The sequence below is a fragment of the Myripristis murdjan genome, chromosome 17 (assembly GCF_902150065.1).
Source record: "Myripristis murdjan chromosome 17, fMyrMur1.1, whole genome shotgun sequence".
In the NCBI taxonomy this organism is placed as follows: Eukaryota; Metazoa; Chordata; class Actinopteri; order Holocentriformes; family Holocentridae; genus Myripristis; species Myripristis murdjan.
In genome coordinates this window covers 24,097,419-24,124,442 of record NC_043996.1, presented here as the reverse complement: position 1 = coordinate 24,124,442, position 27,024 = coordinate 24,097,419, and the positions used below count along the sequence as shown (strand labels likewise).

At 40.1% G+C, this 27,024-nt stretch overlaps 1 protein-coding gene across 5 annotated transcripts in view; it reads left to right on the top strand.

Annotated features, from left to right (window-relative positions):
• piezo2b (piezo-type mechanosensitive ion channel component 2b) overlaps window positions 1-27,024 on the top strand; it is a 92,679-nt gene that overhangs the window by 21,448 nt on the left and 44,207 nt on the right. For 4 of the 5 annotated variants that reach the window (XM_030074960.1, XM_030074956.1, XM_030074958.1 and 1 more), the window contains exons 5-17: window positions 3,057-3,219; window positions 4,471-4,723; window positions 7,483-7,696; window positions 12,020-12,194; window positions 14,709-14,828; window positions 15,561-15,596; window positions 16,302-16,419; window positions 16,908-17,092; window positions 18,650-18,880; window positions 20,134-20,254; window positions 21,991-22,184; window positions 23,216-23,364; window positions 23,892-24,065. In XM_030074960.1, the coding sequence (XP_029930820.1) occupies window positions 3,057-3,219; window positions 4,471-4,723; window positions 7,483-7,696; window positions 12,020-12,194; window positions 14,709-14,828; window positions 15,561-15,596; window positions 16,302-16,419; window positions 16,908-17,092; window positions 18,650-18,880; window positions 20,134-20,254; window positions 21,991-22,184; window positions 23,216-23,364; window positions 23,892-24,065 (2,133 nt within the window). The remainder of the gene's footprint in view (window positions 1-3,056; window positions 3,220-4,470; window positions 4,724-7,482; window positions 7,697-12,019; window positions 12,195-14,708; window positions 14,829-15,560; window positions 15,597-16,301; window positions 16,420-16,907; window positions 17,093-18,649; window positions 18,881-20,133; window positions 20,255-21,990; window positions 22,185-23,215; window positions 23,365-23,891; window positions 24,066-27,024) is intronic. The other variant, XM_030074957.1, reaches the window with a different exon arrangement.

The window sequence follows — 27,024 nt, the reverse complement described above, 5'->3', positions numbered from 1 at the left end:
CAGTGATTCAGACACTGTAATTTTTGGGAAGTGATAGGACTCACCCCAGTGACTGTGGGCCGATGAAAGTGAAGCTCAGCAATACAGTATGACGACTCATACAGAATATGATGATTAAGCATTAATGCTTCATTCTTATAGGGCTGAAATTTCTCCTGTATTGAAAACCAACAGTTAAATTATTTCAAGTTGTAATTCTGTATAAAGATGTAGATTTTGCCAGTCAAATATCACATGTGGATCTTATCTGGATGATCTAAGAGCAGTGTATTTAAAAGAAGCATGATACAGTGTCTTTACAAAAAGTATCCTAAATATAACACCCCCACAATAACATTAAACACCACTTTTTGCATTTGGCCACCCTCGCCGGACACCTGACAGGGTTTGTGAATGCTGCCGACCTGTCCCTCTGCGATTTCCTTGATGAACAACAAACCTGATTACGCCTGACAATCAGTTGACAGGCCTATTTTTCAAAGCCTCTGCTGCCGTATCTGTCTCCTCATCTCCCCCGTGATCGTATTAAATGTGGTTTCCTAAGTACGGGAATGTCCAAACCCAGCCACGTCCTTTTTCCAGTACTCAACAGCCGGCCCTCCGTGGATAGTATACTGTAAGTGGCGGAAGCAGAGCCATAAACAATTTATCCCCTTGCATTTACCTGTTTGTGTTGTAGAGTGTATATATGCATGTACGTGGTGTACAGGCAGATGCTTTCTCACATTTCCTAGCCTGCAATGAAGAGAGGCCTACGTATAAACGGCTTTCCTTTAACTCTGAAATGAGGACAGGATCTAAGTCGGACATATAGAGATGTAATGAAGATTCACAACTGTTGTGTATATTTTCGGGCAGACAACACACTCTGTGTCTGTGAGCTTGGCCTTTTCAAACCCCTGATGAATACGAAATATTTGTGTGTATTTATATTTCTTAGCTGAAGCTGGATGATTAATTATCCCTGTGGCTTTAGGCAGTGAGGACAGGTCCTATAACTGTTAATGTTATTGTAATACTCTCGTGTGATAAGCGGGGGAAAGGAGTCATAAAAGTCTCTGGCTTTACCTTGTCTGGCACAAAGGGTTTCCATCTCTTTCATCCATGTGAGAGTATGATGCACGAAGCCTCACAACAATAAAGCAGACATCACATGGAAACAGACGCCCTTGATTAGATTAAACTTGCCAACAGGAGCCAAAGAGCCGACTATTTATCTGAATGTGCATTTTCCATTGTGTTGATTAGCACTTGGTTTTCAACTTGTTAACTTTTACAGCCTTTATATCCACTCAAAGCCAGACTGAGATGGTTCTGTTGTTGCTCCTCTTTGAAACAGCCAGTTGTTTATAACTAGATCCAAACATTTGTTCAACTCTCTCTGTGCAACCTGTGTCACAAAATGACTAGAGTGTTTTGTTTATAGTAAACAGTTTAATTACAGTTGGAGCTCAGCATGAAATATATATATATATAAAAAACCACTTCTGTGGCCAAACACAGGGTGCAGTGTGATTGCTGTTAAACTGAAATAGATATTGGTTTGGATGGTAAAAGTGAGTTTTAAGGGTTTTGAAACCTGCTAGCCATTTAAAGGACAATTTTTATTTGCTTTAATCGTATGTACAATCATGACACATCATAAAACTGGTTCGCAAGCAGCACAAACGCATCAGATTGCATCATCAGAAACCTGTTGTTACTGTAGCTGCCATGGCAACTGTCTTCCGCTACTATTTAGCTTCCTGTTTGAACAAACCTTTATGTATTTATTTAGTTAGAGGGGAACAGACTAATCAAATAAAAAATGCTCCAAAGCTTTGTTTGCACATGGCAATAACCAGAACACATCAATTTGAATCAGTCAATGAAACAATGTTCTGTGCAGATCAGACGTAGATCAAACATTATTTGTAATTTATGGAATTTGTTATAATCTGCTCACAATGTCAGATTAGATTGGTGGATTTTATAGTATCAGGGGAATTTGTTTGGTAAGTTTGTTTGGTAAGTTCTATTGCATTCTTTAACCAAACTCCCTCTGATAATCCAAAAAGGTGAAAAAAATATATATATACATGTTATTTGCAAATGTACTTTAACTGGTTTTGCAAAATTTCCAGTATACCTTTCATCTCTCATGACCAGATTTTCATCATAAATATGAACACATTTCAAAAGTATAAATACGTTCCATTTAACTTACATTTATGTATTCAGACAAGAAAAATTGTGAGCACTTTCCTTTTATGAATACAAAATGAAAGTGATACAATTTTTAAGGGCGTAAGCATGTTTTTCAAAGTTCCAGTTTAAAAAAACAAACAAAACAAAACACTTGTTGTGTAGCTTGTTTTTTCAATGGAATTTCACTCACTTGTTAATGGCAATGCATTTAAAACAGGCAAGCCTGATTTCATTAAAATGGGTGGAACCCCATAAAAAGGTTGAAGCATACAACACATACTAAAAGAACAGCCGACTAACGGAAAAACTCCAGATTCCCATGCATCTGTTTGAACAGGTAGTGTTTTGTGACGCAAGCAGTTCTGCAGTCGTCATACCTTTGACTTCTAGTCTAATATGACAACTGCAGATGATCAAGAACTACATTTTTTAATATGCAAGTCCATGTATACATATATATATATTTTTTGCCTTTATTATTATCATCATATTATCATAGGCAGAGAGAGGCACAGGAAAGATGGTAGGAAATGACTTGACAGAGGCCCAACCTGAATTTGAACTCAAGGCATTGTGGTTGCATGGTATGCGTCTAAACCAACTGAGTGACAAGGACACCCACATGTCCATGACTTTTTTTAGAAAACCGAGTCAAGTTAATCACATTGTGGTCCATGGACAGTTTAGTTTGTTGTCTCCAGTACCACTTTCCATCACTTACTGATGATCCTCGGCAGCAAAATTGCTCCAAATCACAATCTTGAGAGACAGGGATTCGTCTCTAGTTTTGATTTATTTAGGAAACCAGCTGTGAAATGTCGCCTGCCTTCCCTCAGCATGTTGTCTGTCTTTTCTGTGTTTGTTTCCAGCGTGATTGGTGCAGATGCGGGGAATGGCATTCGAGTGTTCATCCCTGATATTGGGATGTTCATGGCTGGCCTGGCCATCTGGCTGCTGTGTCGCAGTCTGGTCCAGAAGAGGCCATCTGAGGACATGGCCCAGTACAACGCTGACTTCGAACCGGAGGAACAAGTGGGTTTCATTTGTGGCAATACACAGCACCGCATCTACCTGCTTACCTATCTATTAATCAATCATTTTATCTGAGGCTTAGTTACAGTGGTTATAGAGAGCTTTCACTCCCCTTGAGCATTTTGATATTTTCTTTCACCACATTAAATCACAGTGGATACAATTGGGCTTTTTCCCCCTGATCAACAGAAAATTTGTCTATTATGTCAAGGTTAAAAGAAATTTCTGCAGAATTAAACTAAATTCATTGTTGAATACTGGCTGAATATTTTTATATTTTTCCAATATTTCCCCCCCTGCAAAGAGAGGTCAGATCCACCTAAACCTTTTTACATATTCCCCAATGCAAAATATACCTCTGTCTCTATTTCACCAGCCACATTACATTTTAACCTGTAAAAAATTGTTTCTTTGCATCTGACAAAGTGGCTACTGGAGTGGATGAGTTCAGTACATGTCTCCATTCCCTCCTTGCCTTGTTGTCCATTTCCAGTGCCGAGCTTGCTCTGGCTTCATAAACTGGGCAGAGCAGAGTATGGGTTTGAGGAGCGAGAGAGAGTTCCCTGTGACTGCTGATGACTTGGAAAGCAGCCCCCATCCCCTGGCACGTCTTTCCCTCTCTTTATGGCTCAGTGTTAATTAAATCCACATTCACTTTCACTTCGACTCTCCCGCTCATGCCGACGCAGATGGCACAGCTCCGCATTACTGATAAACAGCAGGAAATCATCTAGAGCCTGCGTTGCATTCAGGTTTTTATTTCCGTCAGTGATGCATTTTGACTTGAAATTGCTGTTTGTTTCAAAACAGGCTCTGCACCACCTGCTATTCTCTTTGTCTAGCACGTTATTTGTTGTATAATCAGAATGGATGGCCCACTTTTTGTGGTGTTTTCACTTTGCTGAGACTGTAGGAAAGTGAGAGTGACATGTAGTTGAAAGTCTTATAAAAGAAAGGACTGAATTTGAGCTTAGTGGTTCCAGAGACAAACATCAGCCATTAAACCATTTTTATATTAATTTCTCAAACAGCTACACACACTCCGAGCTGAAAGCCAAGACAAGAATACTGAGTCTTCAGTGGACAGACATGATGTACATGTTGTAACACTGGATGACACGCAGGGATTGTTATGCTGTTGCCACCTGTAAAGATCTTGTTTCAGGACCATGGAGAGCTCTGACCTTTAAACTGCAGCACCAGTCATCATTCAATTCTAAAATAATGTGTCATGTGAATTTGACCTCCAAGGATGAGGAAGAGAAGCTGAGCCTGGATGACAACATCCTGCTAGAGGAGGACTATGAAGCGGGGTACGAGGCCGAGGAGGATGACGAGCTGTATGACGAGGAAGAGGAGGAAGAAGAGGAGGAGGTGAAGGAGAGCACCAAGATGAAGATCCTGCGGATTGTGGCTGGGGTTGCATCCAAAGTGAAAGAGGTCATAGGGAACTTGATCACCACAGCTGGACAGGTGGTGGTCACCATCTTGTTGGGCCTGACAGGTGAGTGGCTTGGTGAATTTTTTTTTACACTCACTGCATACCATTACCAATTTGATACCCCTCCACCTGATGACTTAACTGTTTATGTCCTGGATAATGAACTTACCTCATTATTGGTGGTCAACATTTTTACAGGCCTGTCTGGTCAGTGGCTGTCCATGCTTTCCTTATATTGTCAATTTTATAGCTGCAGCTACTGCATTGGTGCTTCCATTTGAACCATATGACCACTTACCTGTGCAATAATGCATCTTCACCTGCCATATAGGGTTGTCAAAAATATCGCTACTCCGAAAAGTATCAATACTGAAAGGCTGTATCCGGATACGATATTAATTTGCCAAAGTATCGATACTAAAGTGCACTCGACAGGCAGTGCCGTAGGCCAAACAGAGCTCCAGCGACTCGGCCAGTGTTGCCTTCTTGCCGACTTTCTTGCTAAATCTGGCGACTTTCCAACTCCCCGTGGCGACTTTTTTTTTTTGTCAAAAGCGACTAGCGACAAATCTAGCGACTTTTCCTGGTGTTATTGGAGACTTTTCTGGTATTTTGGAGACTGACATGAAAGCACGTATTGTTCCTCTGTAGTTCCTGTTCTCAGCGAGCAGCCCCAAAGTACTCACAGGCGGTCACAGCCTCGAGCCGCACGTGGCAGTTGCAGGCAGCTGCAGTCAGGAGAGGAGCAGAGTGGAGACCCTCACCACTCCGCGTCTAGGCAGCAAAGGAATCGCACATGCGCAAAGCCGCCGTTGACACAATTCCAGAAAATGTCAGTCATATAAAACAATACTATGTTAGGCCAGACAAAAATAATTTCTGGGTTCCGGTTCCCGACTGAGTGTCCCATTTAACCCCCGAGTCAGGTTATTTTATTGGCCTCTGTGTAAAAATAAAATAAAAAAATAAAATAAATGCACTATGCGACTGAGTGTGACCTTGTTGGCATTGGTCAAAAGTTAAGTAGGGCTTTTATTTTGATCTATGTTGCCTCACCTTATTTGTGATGTTCTCGCGTAATTTCGGAAAATAACTTCATGGAATCACGCGCCACCGACAGCACTGGCTGGAAGGAATGGACTTCCGCACGGTGTGTGTGATTTGTCCTCGCAAACCACCAGTGAAAATACCACCAGTGAAGACGGATCCCCCGTCATGTTTGCCTGCTGCCCCCACCGTGGAGCTTGGCTCTATGGCGGTGGGCAAATATTGAATTAATTATATTTAAAAAGCAACCCATGCATCGCTTCCGAAAATAAAAAAAAAGAATAAAATAAAATAAAATCCCTATCTACCCATCTTCCCATGAATAAATACCGTATTGATCTGAATATAAGACGATATTTTTTCCATTGAAAATGCCCTGAAAAAACACCCTCGTCTAGTATTGGGGGTCTAAGCAAATACACATGTATTGTACTTGTATATGTTCCGTGCTTGAATACAGTCACTTCCCCTGCTCTGGCACGGTTGGAAGGGGTGTGCTCCAGCACAGTACGGGCGTTCATGCACGAGCACATGCACGGTCATGCACGCAGCGCACGAATGTGGATACAACGTAAATCATGCAACTTTCCTCCTGCCTCCGCAAAATCGTTTAATGCGCAGTGCGATTACCGGCGATTGGCCGCGTCGCGCAATCAATAATCAACCATGTTGTCTGTGTCGCTGTCCATTGTGCTGCTGCAACCGCGTATAAACAAAAGTTGATTTATGATGAAAGGTATATATGGCAGTCTGTGTGCTCCATGCACCTGTCAGATCCGGCAGACCTGACCGGGGGAGTGCGGTGCCGGCCGAGGCACCGGCCGGCATCAGGTAGGCTGGCCGGTGTGCGCCGCCACCCGGTTGAATGTAGCAGCCAGCTGACATGCCGCTCCGGCTGTCAATTTGTAGTTCTAAAACATATGTCATTGTTATTTTTGCACTATAAGTTAAAATGTTGTCAAATTATTATGTTATTTGGGTTATTTTTGCAATTTGCACAGAGTGAAAACAAAATGTGATTTTATTTTTTATTTTTTGATTGAAAAGGCTATTTTTGAGTTTTAATTTTAATAAAAATATTTTCTATGCCTTTTAAATTTTTGTCATTTTTTTTATCCCCACAGTATCAAAAATGGTAGTGAGTATCGAATATTTTCCTGGGTATTGATATCGAGTTTGAAATTTTAGTATCTTGACAACCTTACTGCCATATAACAAACATATCTGAGCATTTGCTTTAACTTGCTTTGTGAACCAGATGGATGTGCTTCACCACACTGAACAATACAATTAGTGCCAGCAGGTGTAGGCAATTATGGAAAATGATTTCAGTGTTGATCCAGCGTACTTTCCTCTGATTGTCATCTTTCCGGACCTCATTTTAGAGGAAAACCAATCTGTCTGGTACTCTGTGTAATAATCTTTATCAAAACAAGACAAAACAGCATACAAAACAAGGATAGAGTAAAGGATGTATCATCATGAGGATAAAGCAGTAAGAGCTAAACATGTAAATAAATACCACTAGAGTAAAAGTAAATTAATATCACAATAAATAGAGAATTACAAATGAATATAAAGAAAATGCATTCACATAAAAGTAGGTTTTAAGAAGTGACTTACAAGATGGAACTGATGTTGCTCACCTTTGGTATTCAGGCAGTGATTAAAACAAATGCTGAAAATTATTTACCATCCTGATGTCTGATAGCTAAAGATTAATCATCTGTATCTTTGTTTCTACTGTGTCTGTGTGTGCGCATGTGTGTTTTCAGGCATCATGCTGCCCTCGTTGACCTCGGCTGTTTACTTCTTTGTCTTCCTGTTCCTGTGTACCTGGTGGTCTTTCTGCCGGACCTTTGACAACCTCATCTTCAGCTGTATGTGTGTCCTGATGGCCATCTTCAGCGCTGGCCACCTCATTGTCCTCTACCTCTACCAGTTCCAGTTCTTCCAGGAGTCCATCCCGTCACATGACGGCTACATAAGGTCAGACATACATACAGTATTCAGCATTTTGGGAGTCAGTAAAAGTGATTTAATTTTGCCAACTAAGGAGTTACAGTTTGTTATGCTATCAGCTGATTTGTAAGGATAGGTGTAACTTTTTTTATTTTTAAAAGTTGGACATCTCATTGAGGAAAGGACTTTAAAAGCCATTGTATCAGTGTAAACCACAAATTGGGGCTGCAACAGGGAAGAGCACCCACTTTTGGGTATGTACATTCGCCCACTAGCAGGAAAAGATGAATTTGAACTTAAGATTGAAATACAATTTGTCTTGAAAACAGCAGTGACCAAGTGCTCTCTGATAGTTCTTTTGCCTGTGTGAGAAGCTGTGTAGCACAGCTTTATTGTAACAAGCTGTGATTTCTCAAGTTTAACAGCACCAGTCAAGGGTTGACTGATACTGTGTGATTGCCTAAGACAGTACTGAAATAGACAACGTTATGACAAATCCTCAGCAACCATACCGCCTTTGACTGGAGGATATTTAACATGCTCAAGACAAGTCAGTTTGAACAACAGTAAATGTTTACTGTTCTTACAAACAAGAAGCTCCAAGGAAAAGGCAAACCCAGCTGCAGACTAGATAGATCAAACTCCTACTCACAGTGCGTCAACATAAGAGGGACAGCTTTTAGGCTCTTCCCTCCAAACAGTTGTTAAATTATGCATGAGAAAGGGAGATAATCAGCTGTTTGTGGCTGTGGCGGTAAAATGCAGTGGTTAGAGTCAAGCCACATTGTAGCACATCTTGCCAACATACGTTGGTCAGAGGTGTTATGTACACAAACTCTGTGGCAGAAACCACCCAAGACACTAAGATGGGGTATTTGACTGACAGCATGGAATGTAAAGAATGTTGTTTATATACTGGTTTTAAATCAAAGCTACCACCCTGTGTGGTTAACAACAAGCTGTTTTCTGCTGCACCAGGAAATACTTTGGATCTGAGCCATTGGTATGACATTTTTTTTCTTTTTTTTTTCTTTTTTAAATTTTATTGCATAGTGCATAAAATGAGTTTTTGGGTGATATTACCTTAGAATAGAATAGAATAGATTGTTATATCCACAAGTGGATATTTGTTTTCTGCTTCCATAACCATTAACAAGTTAGTAAAAAGACTTGGCAAAGGAGTGTGCAAAGGGGCTGATGTGCACGTGCCAAAATCTCTTTGCTAATGATTTTATCTTCCAGGGTTTGATACAGGTTTCCATTCACAGGTTTCTTCAGCTTTCTCGGTATATTGGCAAACATGCCACAGCCCTCTAGTGCACACTAGAGCGCTATGTGCAGGCATCTTTGTGCACATCTGTGCATTAGGCCTATGCACATTTAGAGACATGCAAATGCTTGACTCTAAATCAGCTTTAACTCAGAGAACAAACTCAGAACAAGTTGCAAATGGCTAAAAAACATGAAACTATAGAAGAGCGAGAATAAACAAAAAATGTATAAATGGCATTTATGCACTGTGTCTTTAAAACCTCACCAGTGTCAACCTAGCTGTTGTGTTGGTGCCCTTGGTGTTGCTGGGACCTATTGATTTTATGGCTTTTCATTTGAAAGCTGTGCTGCCATGCATCAGGACCAATGTTATTATGGCTATGTATAGCTGATGCTGCCTTGGATAAACCTTGTGTCCTCCCATCCTCCTCCTGCCTGAGTGGCTGTAATTATGGCCTGTATTGACAGGTTTGTCATTAGAAAACAAACTCAGCAGAATGAATAGACTCTGTTCACACCATTTCCACCTTTAAAAACACCAGTTTGTTCACACTGCTTATATTGTAGACACACAGTTGTTTGTCTCTTTGCACTGACAGTCTATCAAGGCCTAAATTTGGAATATTTAGCATGGCTTAGATTCATGCTTAATAACACATTGCAACTATTATCTGATTTACTTTCTTCTCATGTGTTCATGTTGACTTTCCATAGCACTGAGGTATTTCTGTCTGGTGCTGCATGAAAAACCTTGGCCCAATTCGCTGATAAAAGTGGCATGTCCCCCCTACTCTCCCCTGTTTCCTCCTCTGCACACCCTGAGGCAGTCAGAGGGAAACTCCTAGGGCCATAAATATGTGCAGCCCCTGCTGGACAATAGTCTGCTTCAGTGGCTTGCCCTAATTGTGGTTGTTGACAGTGCTGTGCCGGCCTTGCTGTGAGGCTGGTGTTGAGTGAGGTTGTTGAGAGGCCAGGCTTCCACTCCACTTCCTGCCTCCTTGCCTTACAATGGAAGTCCCCAGTCATGTGACCTGCAGGCCTTCCCCAGCTGCAGGAAGAAACTATTCAGGATGTGGTGTCAGGTGGGAGGGGGGCGTTTACTCTTCCACATGGCATAAAAACACCAGTACTCCTGAGGCCTCTACATCCACTGTTGTCATTGGTAGACGTCAATACAATTCCTGTACAGTAAATGATGCTCTTTGTTCTGCTGCTGGGAAAAGGACTGAATCACCTGACATCCTTTGAGTCAGTCTTACAAAGAGCTTTTCAGCAGCGCCACATTTTCTAAATTGTAAGGGAAGAGAACTGGCAGACATTGTTTGAGTCAAGCAAGACATTTAACAAGTCTCTATGAAAGTCAGGAGCCACACTGAATTAGTCAGAGATGCTAATACCAATGCAGAGATACCCGTGGTTTGCTGACAGCAGCCTCAGTAGACCAGAATGCATTGCTCTTTAAAAACATGTTTTAAGTAAGAACTGTGAGTGTTACTTTTTCTCAACTGGACTAACTCTCTGTCTCTTGCTCTTAGTGTGCTATTGCTATCAGTATCTCCACCTACACGTAAAATCCAACAGCTGTACGCAACAAAGCTGGCAGATGGCATTCTCAGAAACTTAGGAAAGCTTTAACTGATGTGGATGTGTTCCAGGCTGACTGAGGAATGGTGGTACACCAGAAAAGTAAATTATACCACTTCATCGCAAAAATGACTCCTAGAATGCTTGAACATCACAGATTGATATATTTAACTGTGTAAGAAAATCTTAGGGAGTATTTTTACATTACAGATGTGAACAGCAGTGCATTGTGCAAATACAGAGCAAAGAAGAAGAGCACAGGAGAGATGAAATTGTCTAAAAAGTAATTCAGAATCCCAAGAAAGATTTCGAAGTGTCAGTTCAATATAAAATGATTTACAACTTACCTGAGACAATGTGAAATTTCCTGATATGATAAACCCCACTCATCTGTCACTCTGAGCAGATGAAATCACACAACATGAATTATTTACAAAACCTATCTGGCCCATGTTTCACAGTGTACAGACAGGCCACCCAGCAGAGAGAGTATGACTCTGCAGTTCCTCCAAGCTTTTGTAATGTTTACATCGCCTCATCCATCCTGGCTTTGTTTCTGGAATCGATAATTAGTTTAGGAGATGAAGAACCCAAGGCCTCTGATGCTAAATTATACAATACACCCCTCTCAGCAAGAACAGTCAAATCCTCTGTCAGATGACTATGGGCCAATTGTTTTGGAAATGAGAGAACTCGCCAAAAAAGCGTATTCAGTGTATGTTTACTCAGGAAATTTGGTTCACAAAAAATTTTCTATTGTAATTTTGCTTTCTTTTAAAGGTGCCACTGCCTTCACCACTCAAAAAAAAAAAATAAATAAATAAAAAAATACAGTTGTCCCTCGCTATAATGTGGTTCACCTTTCGCGGCCTCGCAGTTTCGCAGATTTTTTTTAGTGCCAGCGCATTGTGTTCTGTGTCCTGATTGGCTAAGGGAGAGCCCGCGCATTGTGTTCTGCGTCCTGATTGGCTAAGGGACTGTAGACCATTGTCAATCAATCTCCTCTGTGCCGTGTCTCTGTGTCTCCTCTGTGCCGTGTCTCCTGTACAGTACAATACTGGACTTATTTTTCTACGAAGGTTTGAACTTTGAGAGTGTTTAAACAAGAGAGAAAAGTGAGAAAATGTTAAAGCCTGTCTGAAAAAAGTGTATAAAGTGTGTAGTGAGGGGTATATGCGGTTTTATGCCCAGTTAGATCTGAAACAAATAACTGTCGATGCATGCATTTTTATTATGGGTGGCTCCAGTGGGAATTAAAACCCTAATCCTGGCAGCGTCTTTCCTAACTTCAGGAAACATTTATGTTACAAAACTTTTGATTGTACGTTCAGTCAGTTTGTAAATGTTCCCTTTCAGTATAAAAACAGGGTTGATCATTAGATGGTTTTATTGGATTGGATTGCTTTATCATAATTTTTGTTCTTTACTGTATTTCTTCTATGCAGAGCAGTTCCCCATCTTATTCTCATAATTCCTGTGTGTCTCCCTCTGCAGTTTATTTGGTATCTCCTCCATCATTCAGACCGACTGCTCTCAGACATGGAAGCTCATTGTGAACCCAAAACTGAAATGGCACCACTTTGTTAATCCCATCATGCTGCTGGTTCTCTACTACACCCTGGCTACACTCATCCGTCTCTGGCTGCAGGAACCCATTCACCAGCCATCGGTGAGGACAGCAGACAAAAACACACACAAGGAAAAATAAGTGCACATTATATTTTTTGTATTTCCTGAAGATTAAACAAGGAGAAGCTAATGGATCCGGTCATGACCTGGACTTCAACCTTGGAACATTTCAACCCTTAAAAACTGCTACTGCCATTTCAATTGCCATTTTGTTAGTATGATTTTTCATACAAATAATTTGCCAAAGTTAGATGATCTGACTTCTCACTAAGATATTTCCAATGCAGCTGCAATACATTGTAATCACAAAAAAACAGGTTTTGGTATCAGTACTTCAGAATCAAAAACCAAGAGCCTCTTTCTAGACTCACAGTTTTACATCAATGTTCAACAGTTATACTGGCAAAAATCCTCACGCAAGTGGCTAAGAGTCCAATTTTCTACACAGGCAGAAGCCTCAGTAGACATGAATGCTATCCTGTCAGTTCAGGTCCACTCTCTGGGGGCTGTGGAACAGCATTCTGGGAAATGTAATAAATCACTAACTGAAGAAGATGAGGCAGGATGAGGGAAAGTGGGTTATATCGAAAAAGAAAATTGCAAAACCTCATCACAAAATAGTGGAATACACTGAACATCACAGATTGATGATGTTTTACTGTGTAAGTGTATCAGAGTATGGATTTTTCCTTTTTAATTACAGCTTTGCAGTAAACTGCAATACAATGAACACAGCCCGTATAGATCTAGATTCTTAGTTCCAGCTGTAGTTTTAAAATGGCCTGTCTGTTTTTTCCTATAAACAGGATTGGAAGTTAGTGAAAAAGCGAGTGGATAAGCACAGTCATTCGGGTTATCAAGTGAGCACTTCCCATCAGATATTTGGTTGAATTAGACCCACAATGCCTCCACAAGGCTCCACAGTAAATTATTGTGTCCTAGACATTGAAGTGAAACTGAAATAGATACAGATTAAATTAAACAGGCAGCAAGATGGCCCTTTGATCAGAGAAACCATTGTGTGTTAATGGAAAATTCTATGACTATGGATCAGTCTGTCCATTGTATCGCAGGTGGATACAGCAGTTTGCACTCATAAAAAAAATTTATTTATAATTTAATTTTTAATTTCTAATTTAAAATTGAGGGTAAAAAATCAGAATTCAAATGTGATACACCACAGGCCAGATTTTGATGAAACCTCAAATGATGTTAGTGATCAGCCAAAGATGGACAGCATGTATTCTCAATATAAACTTGCTAATAGTGAGATGGAACCAGCGCAGATTAACCGTCCAGCGATGTGACAGACAGACTCAGGCAGCGCTGTGAGGAAAATTCGAGTCCTGAGTTCAGCCTGACTTCTTTTAAATCAGACCCCGAGGCTCAGCTCTTCTCCCCTGTAATGGAGTTATAGATTAGTGTTTTTATAGCGGGGTCAATACTTCCCTGCAAACCTTTGGGGCTGTATGCATTATTGATCTCTCCACAGAGTGTGAGTGTGTACATTTTTTTTTCACCTTCTCGTACACTTTAGAAGATGCTAATAATAAAACATGATTACGATGTAAATCTGCAGCTGACAGGTTTGATCGATAGCGAAGATGGTGGATTTGATGTTGACCAAACAGACAAGGGTCATTTGTCAATCAGGACATGCCGTTATCATTTCCTCATTAATGTAATGGTTGATTAGCTGTGCTTCTTATGCATTTATTCAGAAGAGGTGCAGCAACACATTGTCAAAACTGATGGTCGAACTGTGCTTAAAAGAAGAACCAATAAGGAACCAAATATAAAACTATCCCCCCATATACAGATGAATTGTTGACTTTATCAAATCAAAATATGATTTTAGACACAGTATTTAGCGGAAAGTGAGAGGACTTGAACCCCTGATGTTTATTCCTGTGCATGATATGTGCCTTGGTGCCCAGATCACCACCAAGATTAGGCCATTCATTCATTCATTTTCCAAACTGCTTATCGTCACAAGGGTCGTGGGGGGTTGCTGGAGCCTATCCCAGTGCTCATTGGGCGGAAGGCAAGGGAAACACCCTGGACAGGTTGCCAGTCCATCGCAGGGCAGACAGACAAACAATTACATTCACACACACATTCACACCTAGGGGCAATTTAGTATCTCCAATTCACCTAAACTGCATGTCTTTGGACTGTGGGAGGAAAGTTGAGTGCCCGGAGGAAACCCACGCAGACATGGGGAGAACATGCAAACTCCACACACAAAGGACCCTGGGTGGCCGGCTGGGAATCAAACCCAGGACCCAGGCCACGTTTTGTTTATTCTTAATGAAATACCAAACACCAATAATCACAAATGGTGATGTTTTAGTTTTACCTCATTTGTTGTTTTAGGAGATCATCCTACTCCCTTTGAAATGCTGTCCACCTACGCTGAACATTATTATCTATACAACCTGATTACAACAGTGATTCTTGAGAGTATCGTGTTGCACAATAGAAGAGTGAGCTCCGAGCCCAGTGGTGAAGATATATCATCAAAACCAGCGTGTCTCTATCTTTGTTTTTTCAGGACGATGAGGTCAGTGATACGAATGAGGAGGAAGAGTTGGTCGGAAATGGAACAAATAACTCAGCCGACAAGAAGAGACAGCTCTGGTGGAAATCACACCAGGGCACTGACGAGAAAAATGTACGTCAGGTTTAATGCACACATGGCTAACCAAAGTAGTGATTACTGGAAATGTCATGAGGACGTCATCCTTAAGTTAGCAATACTATATAGCTCATTGTACAAAAATGTTGTGCAGGGATTCTACAGTCATGAGAAAAAAATTGGAAATTGTGTTTTCTAGGTTCCAGAAAAACATGGAAAATGTAACATATCCATGCAGGCAGAACTGAAAATGTCATGGAGTCTTGTTGAAAATCTTTTTCTTCTGTCACTCAAATATTGCTATTTAAACCTGGTGACATTAAATTGAGCTTTCAACAAAAATCTATATTCAAACAAAAAAATTGAGAATGGATTAGTCTAACATTTGTAGACTGCAAATTAAAGCTGCAGTTTTTGACTGTTTTTTTCAGCTTACCTCAAATGTTGTTTTGCGCCAGCCTTCAACTATGGAATGGAGATAGCCTCATCCCTGTACAGATTTCAGCTGGAACCATACACACACACACACACACACACACTCTGACCTTGTTCCCATAACAAGGTCCGTAGTCTGTCTCCACTGCCCACCTCTTGAGGTTTAAAAGCTTTTAGGGTGTGTAGACGCAGATGAGTGATGAGCTCGATTTACAGAATAGTGCTGTTCGGCTTTGTTCCTGCTTATCAGGGACTATAAAGAACAAGGAGGCCTTTGACTCCACCAGCTCATCAATAACACACCTTGCCTTATATGCTCTTTTCTCCTCCAAGCTGCTCTCCACCCAGGATGGCTTCAGCACAACTGAGGTGGGGATTGTTGTGGATTTGTGTTAAATTGTGCATGTCACTCTGTCACCCCTATAGGAAAAAGAATTACTGCAAAGACCCTTTCACATTGCATCCTCGTAGCCCAGTGCTATTCTTAACCCTGGGTATCCTTAGGCTACCCAGGGTTAAGAGATGGCACAGGGATAATTTGACCCTTTGGTACATTGCATCAGTTAGTGCAGAGGTATTTAGTAAAATTATATAGTTAACGCATCAGGGATTAAGGCCTCCCTTACTCCAGATTGCTTAGCCCTGGTCTAAAATTTTAAGCAATCCACTTTGGATTTGACATGTAATACCGATTAGCTCAGGACTAAGCCAAGGCCAAGATGACCCAGGGTTAAACGGCAGTTTGACATGGGTTTAGTCAGAGAAGATGCAATGTCAAAAAGCCCTTAAATTAGAAGAATCCTAAAACTGCCCTACAAAGCCAAAGTGCAGTTCTGCAATTGAGTGAGTCCTGGAACTAAGAGAAATCACATCATGCCCATCTTTTGGCTGTGCCAAATTGGGTCATATTTCGTTTATAGCATGTGGGCGTATAATTTTTAAAGATATGATAACTTATCACAGGTCCTAACTTTTTACCCTTAGAACATACAAAAAGCACTTGCTTCTGTTTACTTTTGTGTGGCATTTCCTCAGTTATTGGTTTTATACTCAGTATGTGGTAATGAACTACAGGCTGTGCTGTCTTCAAATGGGACCTCGTTTGACTTCATCGCAACCGAGAATGGACCGGTCAGTCTGGACCTGTACTCCACTCCCCAGTATAAAACAGACCAGTGCAGTGCCATTACAGGTGAGCCATACACCTTCTGTGGTCCTGGAAATATCTGTCGAGAGACTGATACTAATGACATGTCAAATTGCAAAATACATTAGAACTGGTAACAAGTGATTTTAATGACTAGTGGTGACGTGTTTGACTATTATAAATTAAATTGAAGGGTTACTTGGTGACCTACAACCCCCATGCTTAGGAAATCCTTTCAAACCATTTGTGGATAAACTAAAAAAATATGTATCTGTGAAGCTAAAAACAACACAGTCTTTCTTGGATTCTGAAGAACTGACATTTTAGAGATACAGTGCATTGTTTTAGAATTTGTAACTTATTTTAAATTACACTACACACTAATTACAATGGCTGTTTTGTTAAAAAAAAAAAAGGCAGCCACAGTCACTGATGGGGATTCATGACATCATACTAGATTTGTAGAAAACGTGAGTAATGCCACAGAATGCTGTGACTGTTTTAACAACAAGGTGTGTTTTGTGTCCAACCAGAGAAGAAGGAGGAATGTGTGTATGAAGTGTGTTTGCCCCCGGAGGAGTCAGCGCTGGAAGGAGGAGAGGAGCACAAAGGAGGAGAGGAGGAGGAGGAGGAGAAGAAAACAGGAACAAACGCTGTGGTGACTGTCTTCCGCTTCATCATGAAACAGAGCTACATCTGTGCTCTGATAGCCATGATGGTGAGTAATGACTGGCAGTAGCCCGTAGGTGGCGTAACATAGAAGTTAGGGCTGGCCAATATGTCAGTATTATATCGATACCATGATGAGACCAAATACCCACTGGGACTGTGGATATCATAATATTGTGACACAGTGGTGTCTCTTCCTGTATGAACACAAGGAACATGTAAAGATATAAATCTTCATGTATAAAGATATCTATAGTAAGGGAAAGAAAAATAAATACAAATATTTATACATTCCTCTGTTTTGTGGCCTGGATTACATTTATGGGGTTCAATTTTCTGTTATAGCTGTTCTGTTATTTACCTCCACCTGCTTTGTCATCATATCCACATTGTTTATAAAACATCTGTTGTGTGTAAATATCTTATATATGCACCAGTTTGTCCCTATAATGCTGTTCCAATATTAATGTCAAGGTATTCAGTCAAAGATATTGTGATTTTTTTCCTTATCACTCAGCCATACTCGAAGTTACAGAAGTGGAAATATGCCGCGTTCAGGTCATATCAGAGATTAATTGGATCGGATGACATTCTGACACTACTAATTGGAAGTGTTCATGTGTAATCAACCACGTTCAAGATCGTTTTTACTTGTGAATTTAAAATCATCCATAAATTATCTGCAGCAGCTGATTGTATGAGTATGAATGTAATTGATATTTATTATTATTATTATTATTATTATGCTTATACTTCTGCCATGAAATGAGGCATTTAGCCTATAAAAAATTACACTTAAATTCACCACAAAGTGTTTTGTCAGTTTGACAGCTCATATTTCTGTTACATTCAGTATGAAGTGAGTGTGGCATTTTTTTTTTTTTTACCAGAAGGAAACCAGTTCAAATTCATAGATTGGTGGGGAAAACCTTGGTGGAGAAAGTGAATCAGAAATATTCTCCATTCCCTGAACAAATTCCATGAAGAGACCCTTGAGCAAGGCATTTAGACCTCCAGCAGCTACAGTGCAGCTGCCCAGTGGCCAACAGTGGAAAACTGTGGTTGAAGTCCTGTGGTTAAAACTCTTCACACTGGCAGGTCCCAGTGTGAATGTGTAGCAGGGCACTGCTGAAAAAGAGCATGTGCTCAATCAACCTTTCCTGGCTGGGTAACAGTTAAATAAATAAAAGTTACACTTATTTTGTTGACTGTGATTGGATTGGTAACACATGTGCAACGTAATTTTAAGTATCATTGTCACTCCATTTTTCCTGAAATGAAGTTCAGAACTGACACTGTCTTTGGGATAAAATGCAACAAGACATGTGGTGATTATCTTTTGTGTTAACTTTGGACAGTTTATTTAAATCTCCCCAGTACATAATTTCTTCCCAAATCCATGAGTAATTCTCTTTACTTAAGTAACTGTACACATGTATTGTTTTCTTCATACCCAATACCTTTCCATAAGTACAAACTTGTAAACTGGAGTAAGGCCATTGTAAAGTGTTGTTTGCTATCTGATCATTTCAAATCTACTTCTTTAGCTTTCTTTGCTCTTCCATTAATAATAAGACGTTTATTCTGTGTAATCCATTCTCTTCAGGCATGGAGCATCACATACATCAGCTGGCTGACATTTGTCTTCCTAATGTGGTCCTGTATGCTGTGGATGGTGAGGGACCGGCGGCGCTATTCCATGTTAACTTCACCCTTCATGGTGATGTATGGCAACCTGGTGCTGAGCCTACAGTACATCTGGAGCTTTGAGATCCTGGGTAAGGTCCCAGGGCTCTTCTTGGATCCAGACGTCCCTTTCACTGAGCTGGGCTCCAAGGTACACCAGGCACTTTCTGTACAGCCTCACACTTAATCTAGAAAATAATCATCAATTACCATGTCTGTCCTTGATGAAAGAAATTGGATTAGTAGTCAGTTGTTTTTTTTTTTTTTTGGACTTAGCAAATAGCCCATTATTATGACAAATTTTTCGAACACCTTATCACACATTATTGCTTACATCAGTATATGCATTATTGTTAGGCAAGAGATGTTCTTAAAATTTTCAAGAAGTAACCCGTGTAATATTCTCAGAGGTGTGATAAACTCAGTTGCAGTCATGAATTTTCTTATTTAGTGTTGTTCTTGAGCACTATCCTCACCATCAACCAAGGTTTTACAGTTCTTAAAAGTCAATAACCATAATAAAATGAAGTTATGGAGGGTAACATGTGCAGTTGAAGAGTCAATCAAAGGGGTGGGTTGCAGGTGGAATAAAAACTGGGTTATGTTGTGATTTTGTGAAAGTAGTTTTTAATCCCTCCCCAGCAAAACGTAATCAGGAGAAATAATCTGATAGGCCTCTCACTGCACAGAGGATTCTTGCAGTGTCTTGCAGAGAAAAATTTTCAATAAGAAATCACATATTTTATTTTCTTATCCCTTTAAAAATCACTGAAATTAAATGATTAACTACAAATGTATTTTTCAAACTCTTTCTCTCAAATCTGTGACTATTTAAATGAGAGGGTGCAGTCTTAGCATGCACTCCTTAACGAGAAGGTCACATTTGAAGGGTTTTGACATGTGTTGGAATGGTTCAGAACCTCTCATTTTGGCAGCTGCTGAATTTGACCTAATTGTGTCTAAAATGAGATTTTGTCAGTAGGTCACCACAGACTCTGGTTTTCATACCAATCAAGGACTTATTGCAGTGGCTCTACCATGTTTTGTGTCACTGTAGTCCTTAATGTTTTAGGAAACAGTGCATGTATTCATCCCTTCGGAGTGTGAAGGTGCTATTATATTACAGGCCTGGCTCAAACATTTTCACAAATAATTTTCATCGTTTATTTTAGTTTATTTAATTGCCAGATGACTGTGGTTTGCAACATGGAGCCATACAATCAATGCCAAAAAGTTAAACAAGCCCATAAAAATATAAGAAAGTATGATTTGATGCTTTATAAATCTGATGTAGTAAACAACACCATCTGGCTTTCAGTGTAGGATAGAATAAATGATTTAATAGTTTGACCTACTGTAGGACTGTTTTGATTTTTCCTTTATTGTGTTTGTCTGTGTTTCCAGATCGTGTTTCTTTTGAGCTTCTGGCTGCTGCTGAGACAGACACTGACAGAAAGACAGGAAAGACTAAAAGAAGACGACACTGGTCTCTTGGACATTCATGTGGATGCGCACAAAGAAAAAGGTAAGAGGCCCTGTACTCTTAGTTTAGTCATATTACTCTACAAGTGTGCCGCAGGTAGAAAGAATAGGAGCAGAGTGGGAAGTTATCATCAGCCTCCAGCCAAATACTTGGAAAATTTGACTGTGGTTGGCAGGGTGTCCGCGGAGTCTTAAAAAGTCTAAAAAAAAGTCTTGAATTAGAAAATCAAATTTTGAGGCCTTAAAAAGACTTAAATTCACTGAATTTACATCTTAAATAATTTTAAACAGGTCTTAATTTTCATAAGTCCGTAAAGCTACCTCAAATGCTAAATGAAAAGCTCCTGAAACAATTCATTATTATATTATGACTACAACGATAGTAACACGATAGCTCACTGAATGCAAATTTTGCGAGGCCTGGCTTGACAGGCCTGAAATTGGAGGGAAGAAAATCTGGGTGGCACAACCCCTCCAGTCGTTTCACCTGCACCTGCACCACCAAGAAAACAAAATTACAACAACTGCACCAGCACTGTACGAGTCCAAAAGGCAAAGAAAATTTCTAGGCTACAGCAGCGCACTGACATAGATTGTGTAACAAAGCGAAGAGTTGCCACTCCGCTCCATTTTCACTGGCTAACAGCAGCACACTGGCTTAGCTTGTCTATTCAGAGAAGCGGTATCACTTCGGCTTAGTTTTCAATCTATGTTACCACATGTATGCTATTGCTCATTCATTGGTAGTTGAATTGTTAGGTCTGTTTGATAAGTAATTTACAAAACAAAACAAAAAAGTGTTTTTTTAAACAAATAATAATTAAACATATTGTTAAATTATTGGAATCAAGCTTACTGGTAAACATCTACTCCTCAGGTGAAATAATTACTGATGCATCCTCTTGCCATTTTTGTTCAATCATTAATAACATATCATTTTCACCTTTTATTGATATAAGAACATAATTGTTAGATAAATAAATAAATAAAGTGTTGTTTATTTGTTACCTCAATTAATTTAAAGTAATTTCTATTTCATTTGTGTGCATTTTAGTCATTAACATTAAAAACACACCCTTTTTTGGTAGTAAAATATGGGTAAAAGGTAAAAAACGGAATTCCCAAAAATTAAAACGGAAAAAACGGAATTTGGGAAAAAATAAAACGGATTTTATAGGGCCCTAATTGTACATTCAGTCAGTCAGCCAGTTGTTAAGTCAGTCTGTTGTTCATGCACCCCCCCACCCCCCTTGAGATTTTATACTAATTTTGTTTTCAAGTAATTTAGTGACACCGCATTTATTTTTTGTTTTTTATGTCGTGACATAGGTATTTCATTCATAATGGTCTTAAAAAGGTCTTAAAAAGTCTTAAATTTTATTAGGTGAAACCTGCAGATACCCTGGGCTGGTGCATTTGCCTACTCTAGCGGCCCCTTTAACAGCTTTTATTTGCAGGTATTCTCTGAACAAAAACCAAATGTTGCTGATGAAATAATGAGAATAAATTTGCCATCAAATAGCCATTGTAGCTGGTGGACAAAAAGACAAAACTTTGTTACTTGCATCAGGAGGCCTATACACTATGCTCATTTAGATTTTGCTATAAATACAATATATTTTACAGCAGAGAAGGAAGAATGGTGAGAGGGTAAAAGGGATTTTCACAACATGGATCAGCAATAACAACTGATACACAGGTATGTCAGTAGCCAGCTAATTGACTGGCTGTGGTTCATCTGATGAAAAGTTATTTTGATTATCTGTTGTGTGATGATAGATGGAGAGGACACTGAGGAGGGAGGGGAGCAGGACATCATGCAGGTACTGGGCAACATGATCATGGCTTTGTTGGTCAAGTACTGGATCTACATCTGTGGTGGCATGTTCTTCTTTGTCAGCTTCGAGGGACGCATCGTTATGTACAAGATCATCTACATGATGATGTTCCTCTTTTGTGTGGCGCTCTACCAGGTATCACCATGCAAACACACACATGATTATAAGTGTATATATGTATGCAAATGAAAATACTAACACCATATGCAGCACACAAACATTGGGCAGTTATATGTGGCACGCCACCACAGTACAATGAACTACCTGATTCTTTTCCTGATCTTTCCCCTCATCTGTTCAGAAAACAGGTTCAAACAGTTGTTACTTTATAATATTGTCTAATTTAATTTTTTATTTTCTATTTGTCTGAATATTTTTTCTTTTTTCTCTTTTTGTGTTTTTTCTTTTGTTTTAAATTGTGTGTATTCTGATTAATTCAGGGAGCCACATGATAAAACCTTTGGGGTTTTTGGTCTTCGTTGCACATTTTCTTTTCTTTTAAATTGCCCATTGTTTGTTATGTCCAATTCTGTTGTATGAAATTCTACTAATAACAAATAAGAAAAAAGAAAGAAACTTTTTTTCTGCTTAATTGCTAACACCACAGTTTCTAGTAGTGGTGTGCTAGTTTCAGACTCTAATATCTTGTGTGCAAGTTGACATTTTGGCCTGAGGGTGGTGCGTGAGGTCACCAACATTGATAGGGTTCCTTGTCTGCGCAGCATAAATGTACACACCAAATTTCATGACAACACACACACACACACACATGCACGAACGCACACATGCACATGCACGCACCCAACACACACCCACCCACCCACACACACACACACACACACACACACACACACACACACACACATGCACGCTCCACCAAACTGGGGATATTCAGCACCAAGTAAATGAGGAGAATGTTGTCCAGTTTCCAAATTCAATATCACAAAGACAATAGGTGCTGACATTTTAACAGTGCCATAAAATTTGTGTAGGGCAGGCTCGTAATCCACATGAATTCTTGACTGTTATTCACAACCCCAGTAAATAATAACTCTCAGCCTCAACTTTGCACTATGTAATTTAATACCTCACATCTGTTATCAGACAATCTATTACCCATGTAGCACATCTCTGTGCTGTCTTCGTAATGATCGGTTCTTGTCCAGGTGCACTATGAATGGTGGCGAAGGATCCTGAAATACTTCTGGATGTCAGTGGTGGTGTACACCATGCTGGTGCTCACCTTGGTCTACACCTGCCAGTTTGAAACCTCGCTGCCCTTCTTGTCCAACATGACTAACATGGACATCGAGAGGTGAGCCTCAAGGATAGGCTCAAGTTTGGAAAGGCAGCTGATCTCAATTCCCAGACAGGCTTGGAAACTTCTTCACTGATGTCCACAGAGAAGCAGAGTAGCACGTCTGGAGCTCATAGTGATGGTTTGTCTTGCTGTGCTGTGCTCATGAAAATACAGGGAATTTTAACATTTGTCTCAGGTTGTGAACACTATGGGATTAAAAGCCATTTGGAACAGAACCAAGCGCATGCCATTAACTTTCATAGAAGCAGAAAAGCATTTGATTCCCATTTTAACCCTTATGTATCTAAAAAAAAAAAAAAAACTTCCCTTGCCATACTTGCTATTCACTACTCTCCACAGTCAGTCAGTCAGTCAGTCAGTCAGACAGTTATACAATTTCAGACCTGGGAGCTTGACAGTGCAACCATAGTCTTTTATTGCTGAGCAGCTGCATTTGAATTGGGGGTTAAAGTACCTCAAATTAAGCATAGTGGCTCAGTTTCCACACACTCTGTTTTCTCCCCGTCCCTCTGTCTAACCAGCCTGAAGGACCTGGGCTTGGAGAAGTACTCTGTTGCCATGCTGTTCAGCAGGATTTTCATCCCCACCTCCTTCCTGCTGGTGTGTATCCTCCACCTCCACTACTTCCACGACCGCTTCCTCCAGCTCACCGACCTCAAGGCTGTGGCAGCCAAAGAGGACAGCACTATCTACAGGTGAGATACATGGCAGTTTTTTTGTGCCGAGGGTTTGAGAGGCCATTGGGTTCGTATTGTTAAATGTTGTTTTAACCTTACATGGGTTTCAGTTTTATCAATTACGGAGTCAGTTTCTTTATGTGTGATTGCACATATAGTTTGTTTTTTGAGCCAAAGAAAATTTTACTTTGTCAAATTTTGCATTTGGTGTGTTTAGGTTCACACTGCCCAGTTCCAAACGAGTCATGAGAGATTTTTATTGAGGAGTTCAGATGTTAAAATCACTCTCATCCTTCCATTTGGGGTCATTTGCTGTAGATGGTTCAGATTACTTTCTCACACATGAGGACAGATACCTGCAGTACATTTTCTGATGCCTCAGTGCAGCCAGTTATTTGGTGCTGCCTGAGTTCAAATGGCATTTTCCCATCTGCCCAGGTCAGCTAAAGTAAAGGTTTAAATGCTCTAGAATTTGACAAACCACTCCCATAGAACTTAAACGGAGTAAAACAGCCATTGCTCTGCTTTCCATGGTCATTTAGCTGGTATGGAATAAAATGGCGATAATAGGTTTTTGCTATGGTGACAAATCAGTAAGGCTGTAAAGTGTGTCACACTTGCTTGAGAACTGTGCAGATATACAATGTGTGGCTGGAGCTAGACTAAAATAAAATTATTAATGAAATTATTCTGAACAGTAGAACCTTTATGTCCAGATGTGTTACACAAATGCTGTCACCACTCATCTCAGAGTGTCAGCGATTTACCATAGCAACTTGACACATACAGTAAAAATGGCCTCCACTCTCACTATCCTTTTGTGTTGTTTTGAATGCTAAAGACATTTCTACTCCAATCAACCACTGTGTTTTGTTCCTTAGTCTTAGATTTAATGAATGACAAATAAAATGGCAAGTAACAATGTAAAGAAGGTAAACTCAAACTGGAAATGTCTGAATTCCCTGCACTGACTCAGATTGAGAGAGCAGCGACAGCATTCAGCCTTTTACATCTCTCACTTTTTCCCCTCGTTTTTTTCTGGGTAATGACACTTAATATACCCAGTGAAACGCTCATTATAATCAATGTTCTCTCATGCATCTGTCATTGTGTGTTTTGTTGTGCTGCTCTTTCTTATAGTCACATTTTTGGCCGTCTGTGTTGTGGTCTCAGTGATTTTATTATTGTGTTATTGTGGATTTTCCATTGTTTTCCTGTGGTCTTACTGGTGCTTGCTTAGCCCGTGTCTGCTCTGCTTCCCTCTGTGACCCGCTGCCATTTCTCCTCTGCTGCCCTCCTTTCCCTCCTCTCACAGCCATGCTAAAGTCAATGGTCGTGTCTATCTGATCATGAATAGGTGGGTACCTGCTCGCTTTCTGTGGCATCCATTACCATCCCAGTCCATCTCTGAGTCTGAACTACCTCTTTCTGTCAGCATACATACATTCCTCCCAGTGATCTGTCCCTGTTACCTTGTGTTTGCTGTTAATGGGACCTTAAATGATGTTCTGGAATATTTCATCCCTATAGCATCAGTATGTCGAAATGATTTATATTTACATGAATGGTTTTCTTTTTCAGGTTTTAGTTTTCAGTATTTTGCCTGTAGCCTCCTCCTGTTGGATTCCTCAATAGATTTCTTGATTTTTCACCCTGTCACCCAACCCAGCCCAACCCTTTTCCAAAACCCAACTACCAGTCTCTAATAGTTCACACCTAGTAGGATCCACCTTTGCGAAGGGCAGGCTTTTTCTTAAGCATGTATGAATTCGAATTAAAGGACTATTATTCCCTTCCAGTATCTATCTAATGATCCTTGCCCCCTTACTGCACTGAACCCCAGAAACTACCCCCACCCTGAAACCTCGCCTCCCTAAACCGTCACAAGAGTTTGAATAAATTTTCATGCATATTAGCAAAATTCATATTGATTAAGTGATTGCCAATTTAAGACTGTCTCTGTCAGTATCTCTCCTCACTGTTCATCTTGGCTTCTGTGTAACTTTATTGTTCTGAGCAGCATCAAGCAAAAAATTCCTTCTCAGCCGAGCAAGTAAGTCTGACCACCAGATATTGAAATGCTTGCCTTGATATGCCAGTTCATGTAAGCCAAACCCAAGCTCTGACCTCACTCCATTGCCTGAGAAGAATTTAAAGGGTTAATGCTTCCCTTTGCATAGTTTAAGCATTTATCCACTGCAAGAAGAAGACCCCCTCAGACACCAAAAGCCAACACATATTGTTTATAAGAATGCAGAAGGAATGTGCACTGCTTACTTGATCACAATGCTTGATGAATCGTCACTCTGCTGTTCTGTTTGTGGACACAGGGCTGATGATTCCCATCCCCACATTTGCTTTGGAACCCCCTGAGACTCAGCCGGATTGTGTGTGTGTGTGTGTGTGTGTGTGTGTGTGTGTTGTGTTCTCATACTTAGAAAGAATGAATGTCCTTACAAGTATAGAAAGATGAGGAAAATCATCTTTAAATCTGGAGGTTTTGCTGGTCCTCAATACCTCAAGAAATTATTTCATGGTTAGGATTTGGCTTTAGGGTTTAGATGGAAATAGGATTATGTAATCTTAGTTTAGGTTGAGGACTTGGGAATTAGAATTAGGCTGATGACAAAATAAGGGCTAAAATTAAAGAAACAGTTAACCCAAAATACAAAAAAGATATTTTCCCACTTACTCTTTGTGTGATCTGTCTATCTAGGTTGTTTCTGTGTAATTTGGCTGTCTCCTGGCTCCCTGATACAATGGGGCTTGATGGGTATTTATTTGTGGAGCTCAAATCATAAAAATACATGTAAAAGGCAGCAGCTAAAACAGTGACACGTGACTGAATGAACGGCAAACTGCATCTCACCATTCCTAGTTTGTACTCCCTCATGGCGGATAGTTACAGTTTAAAGAAGTCAAATAATTGATTTCCCTTGTGGTCCTGTGTACTTGAGTTTAGGGTTTAACGTTGTAT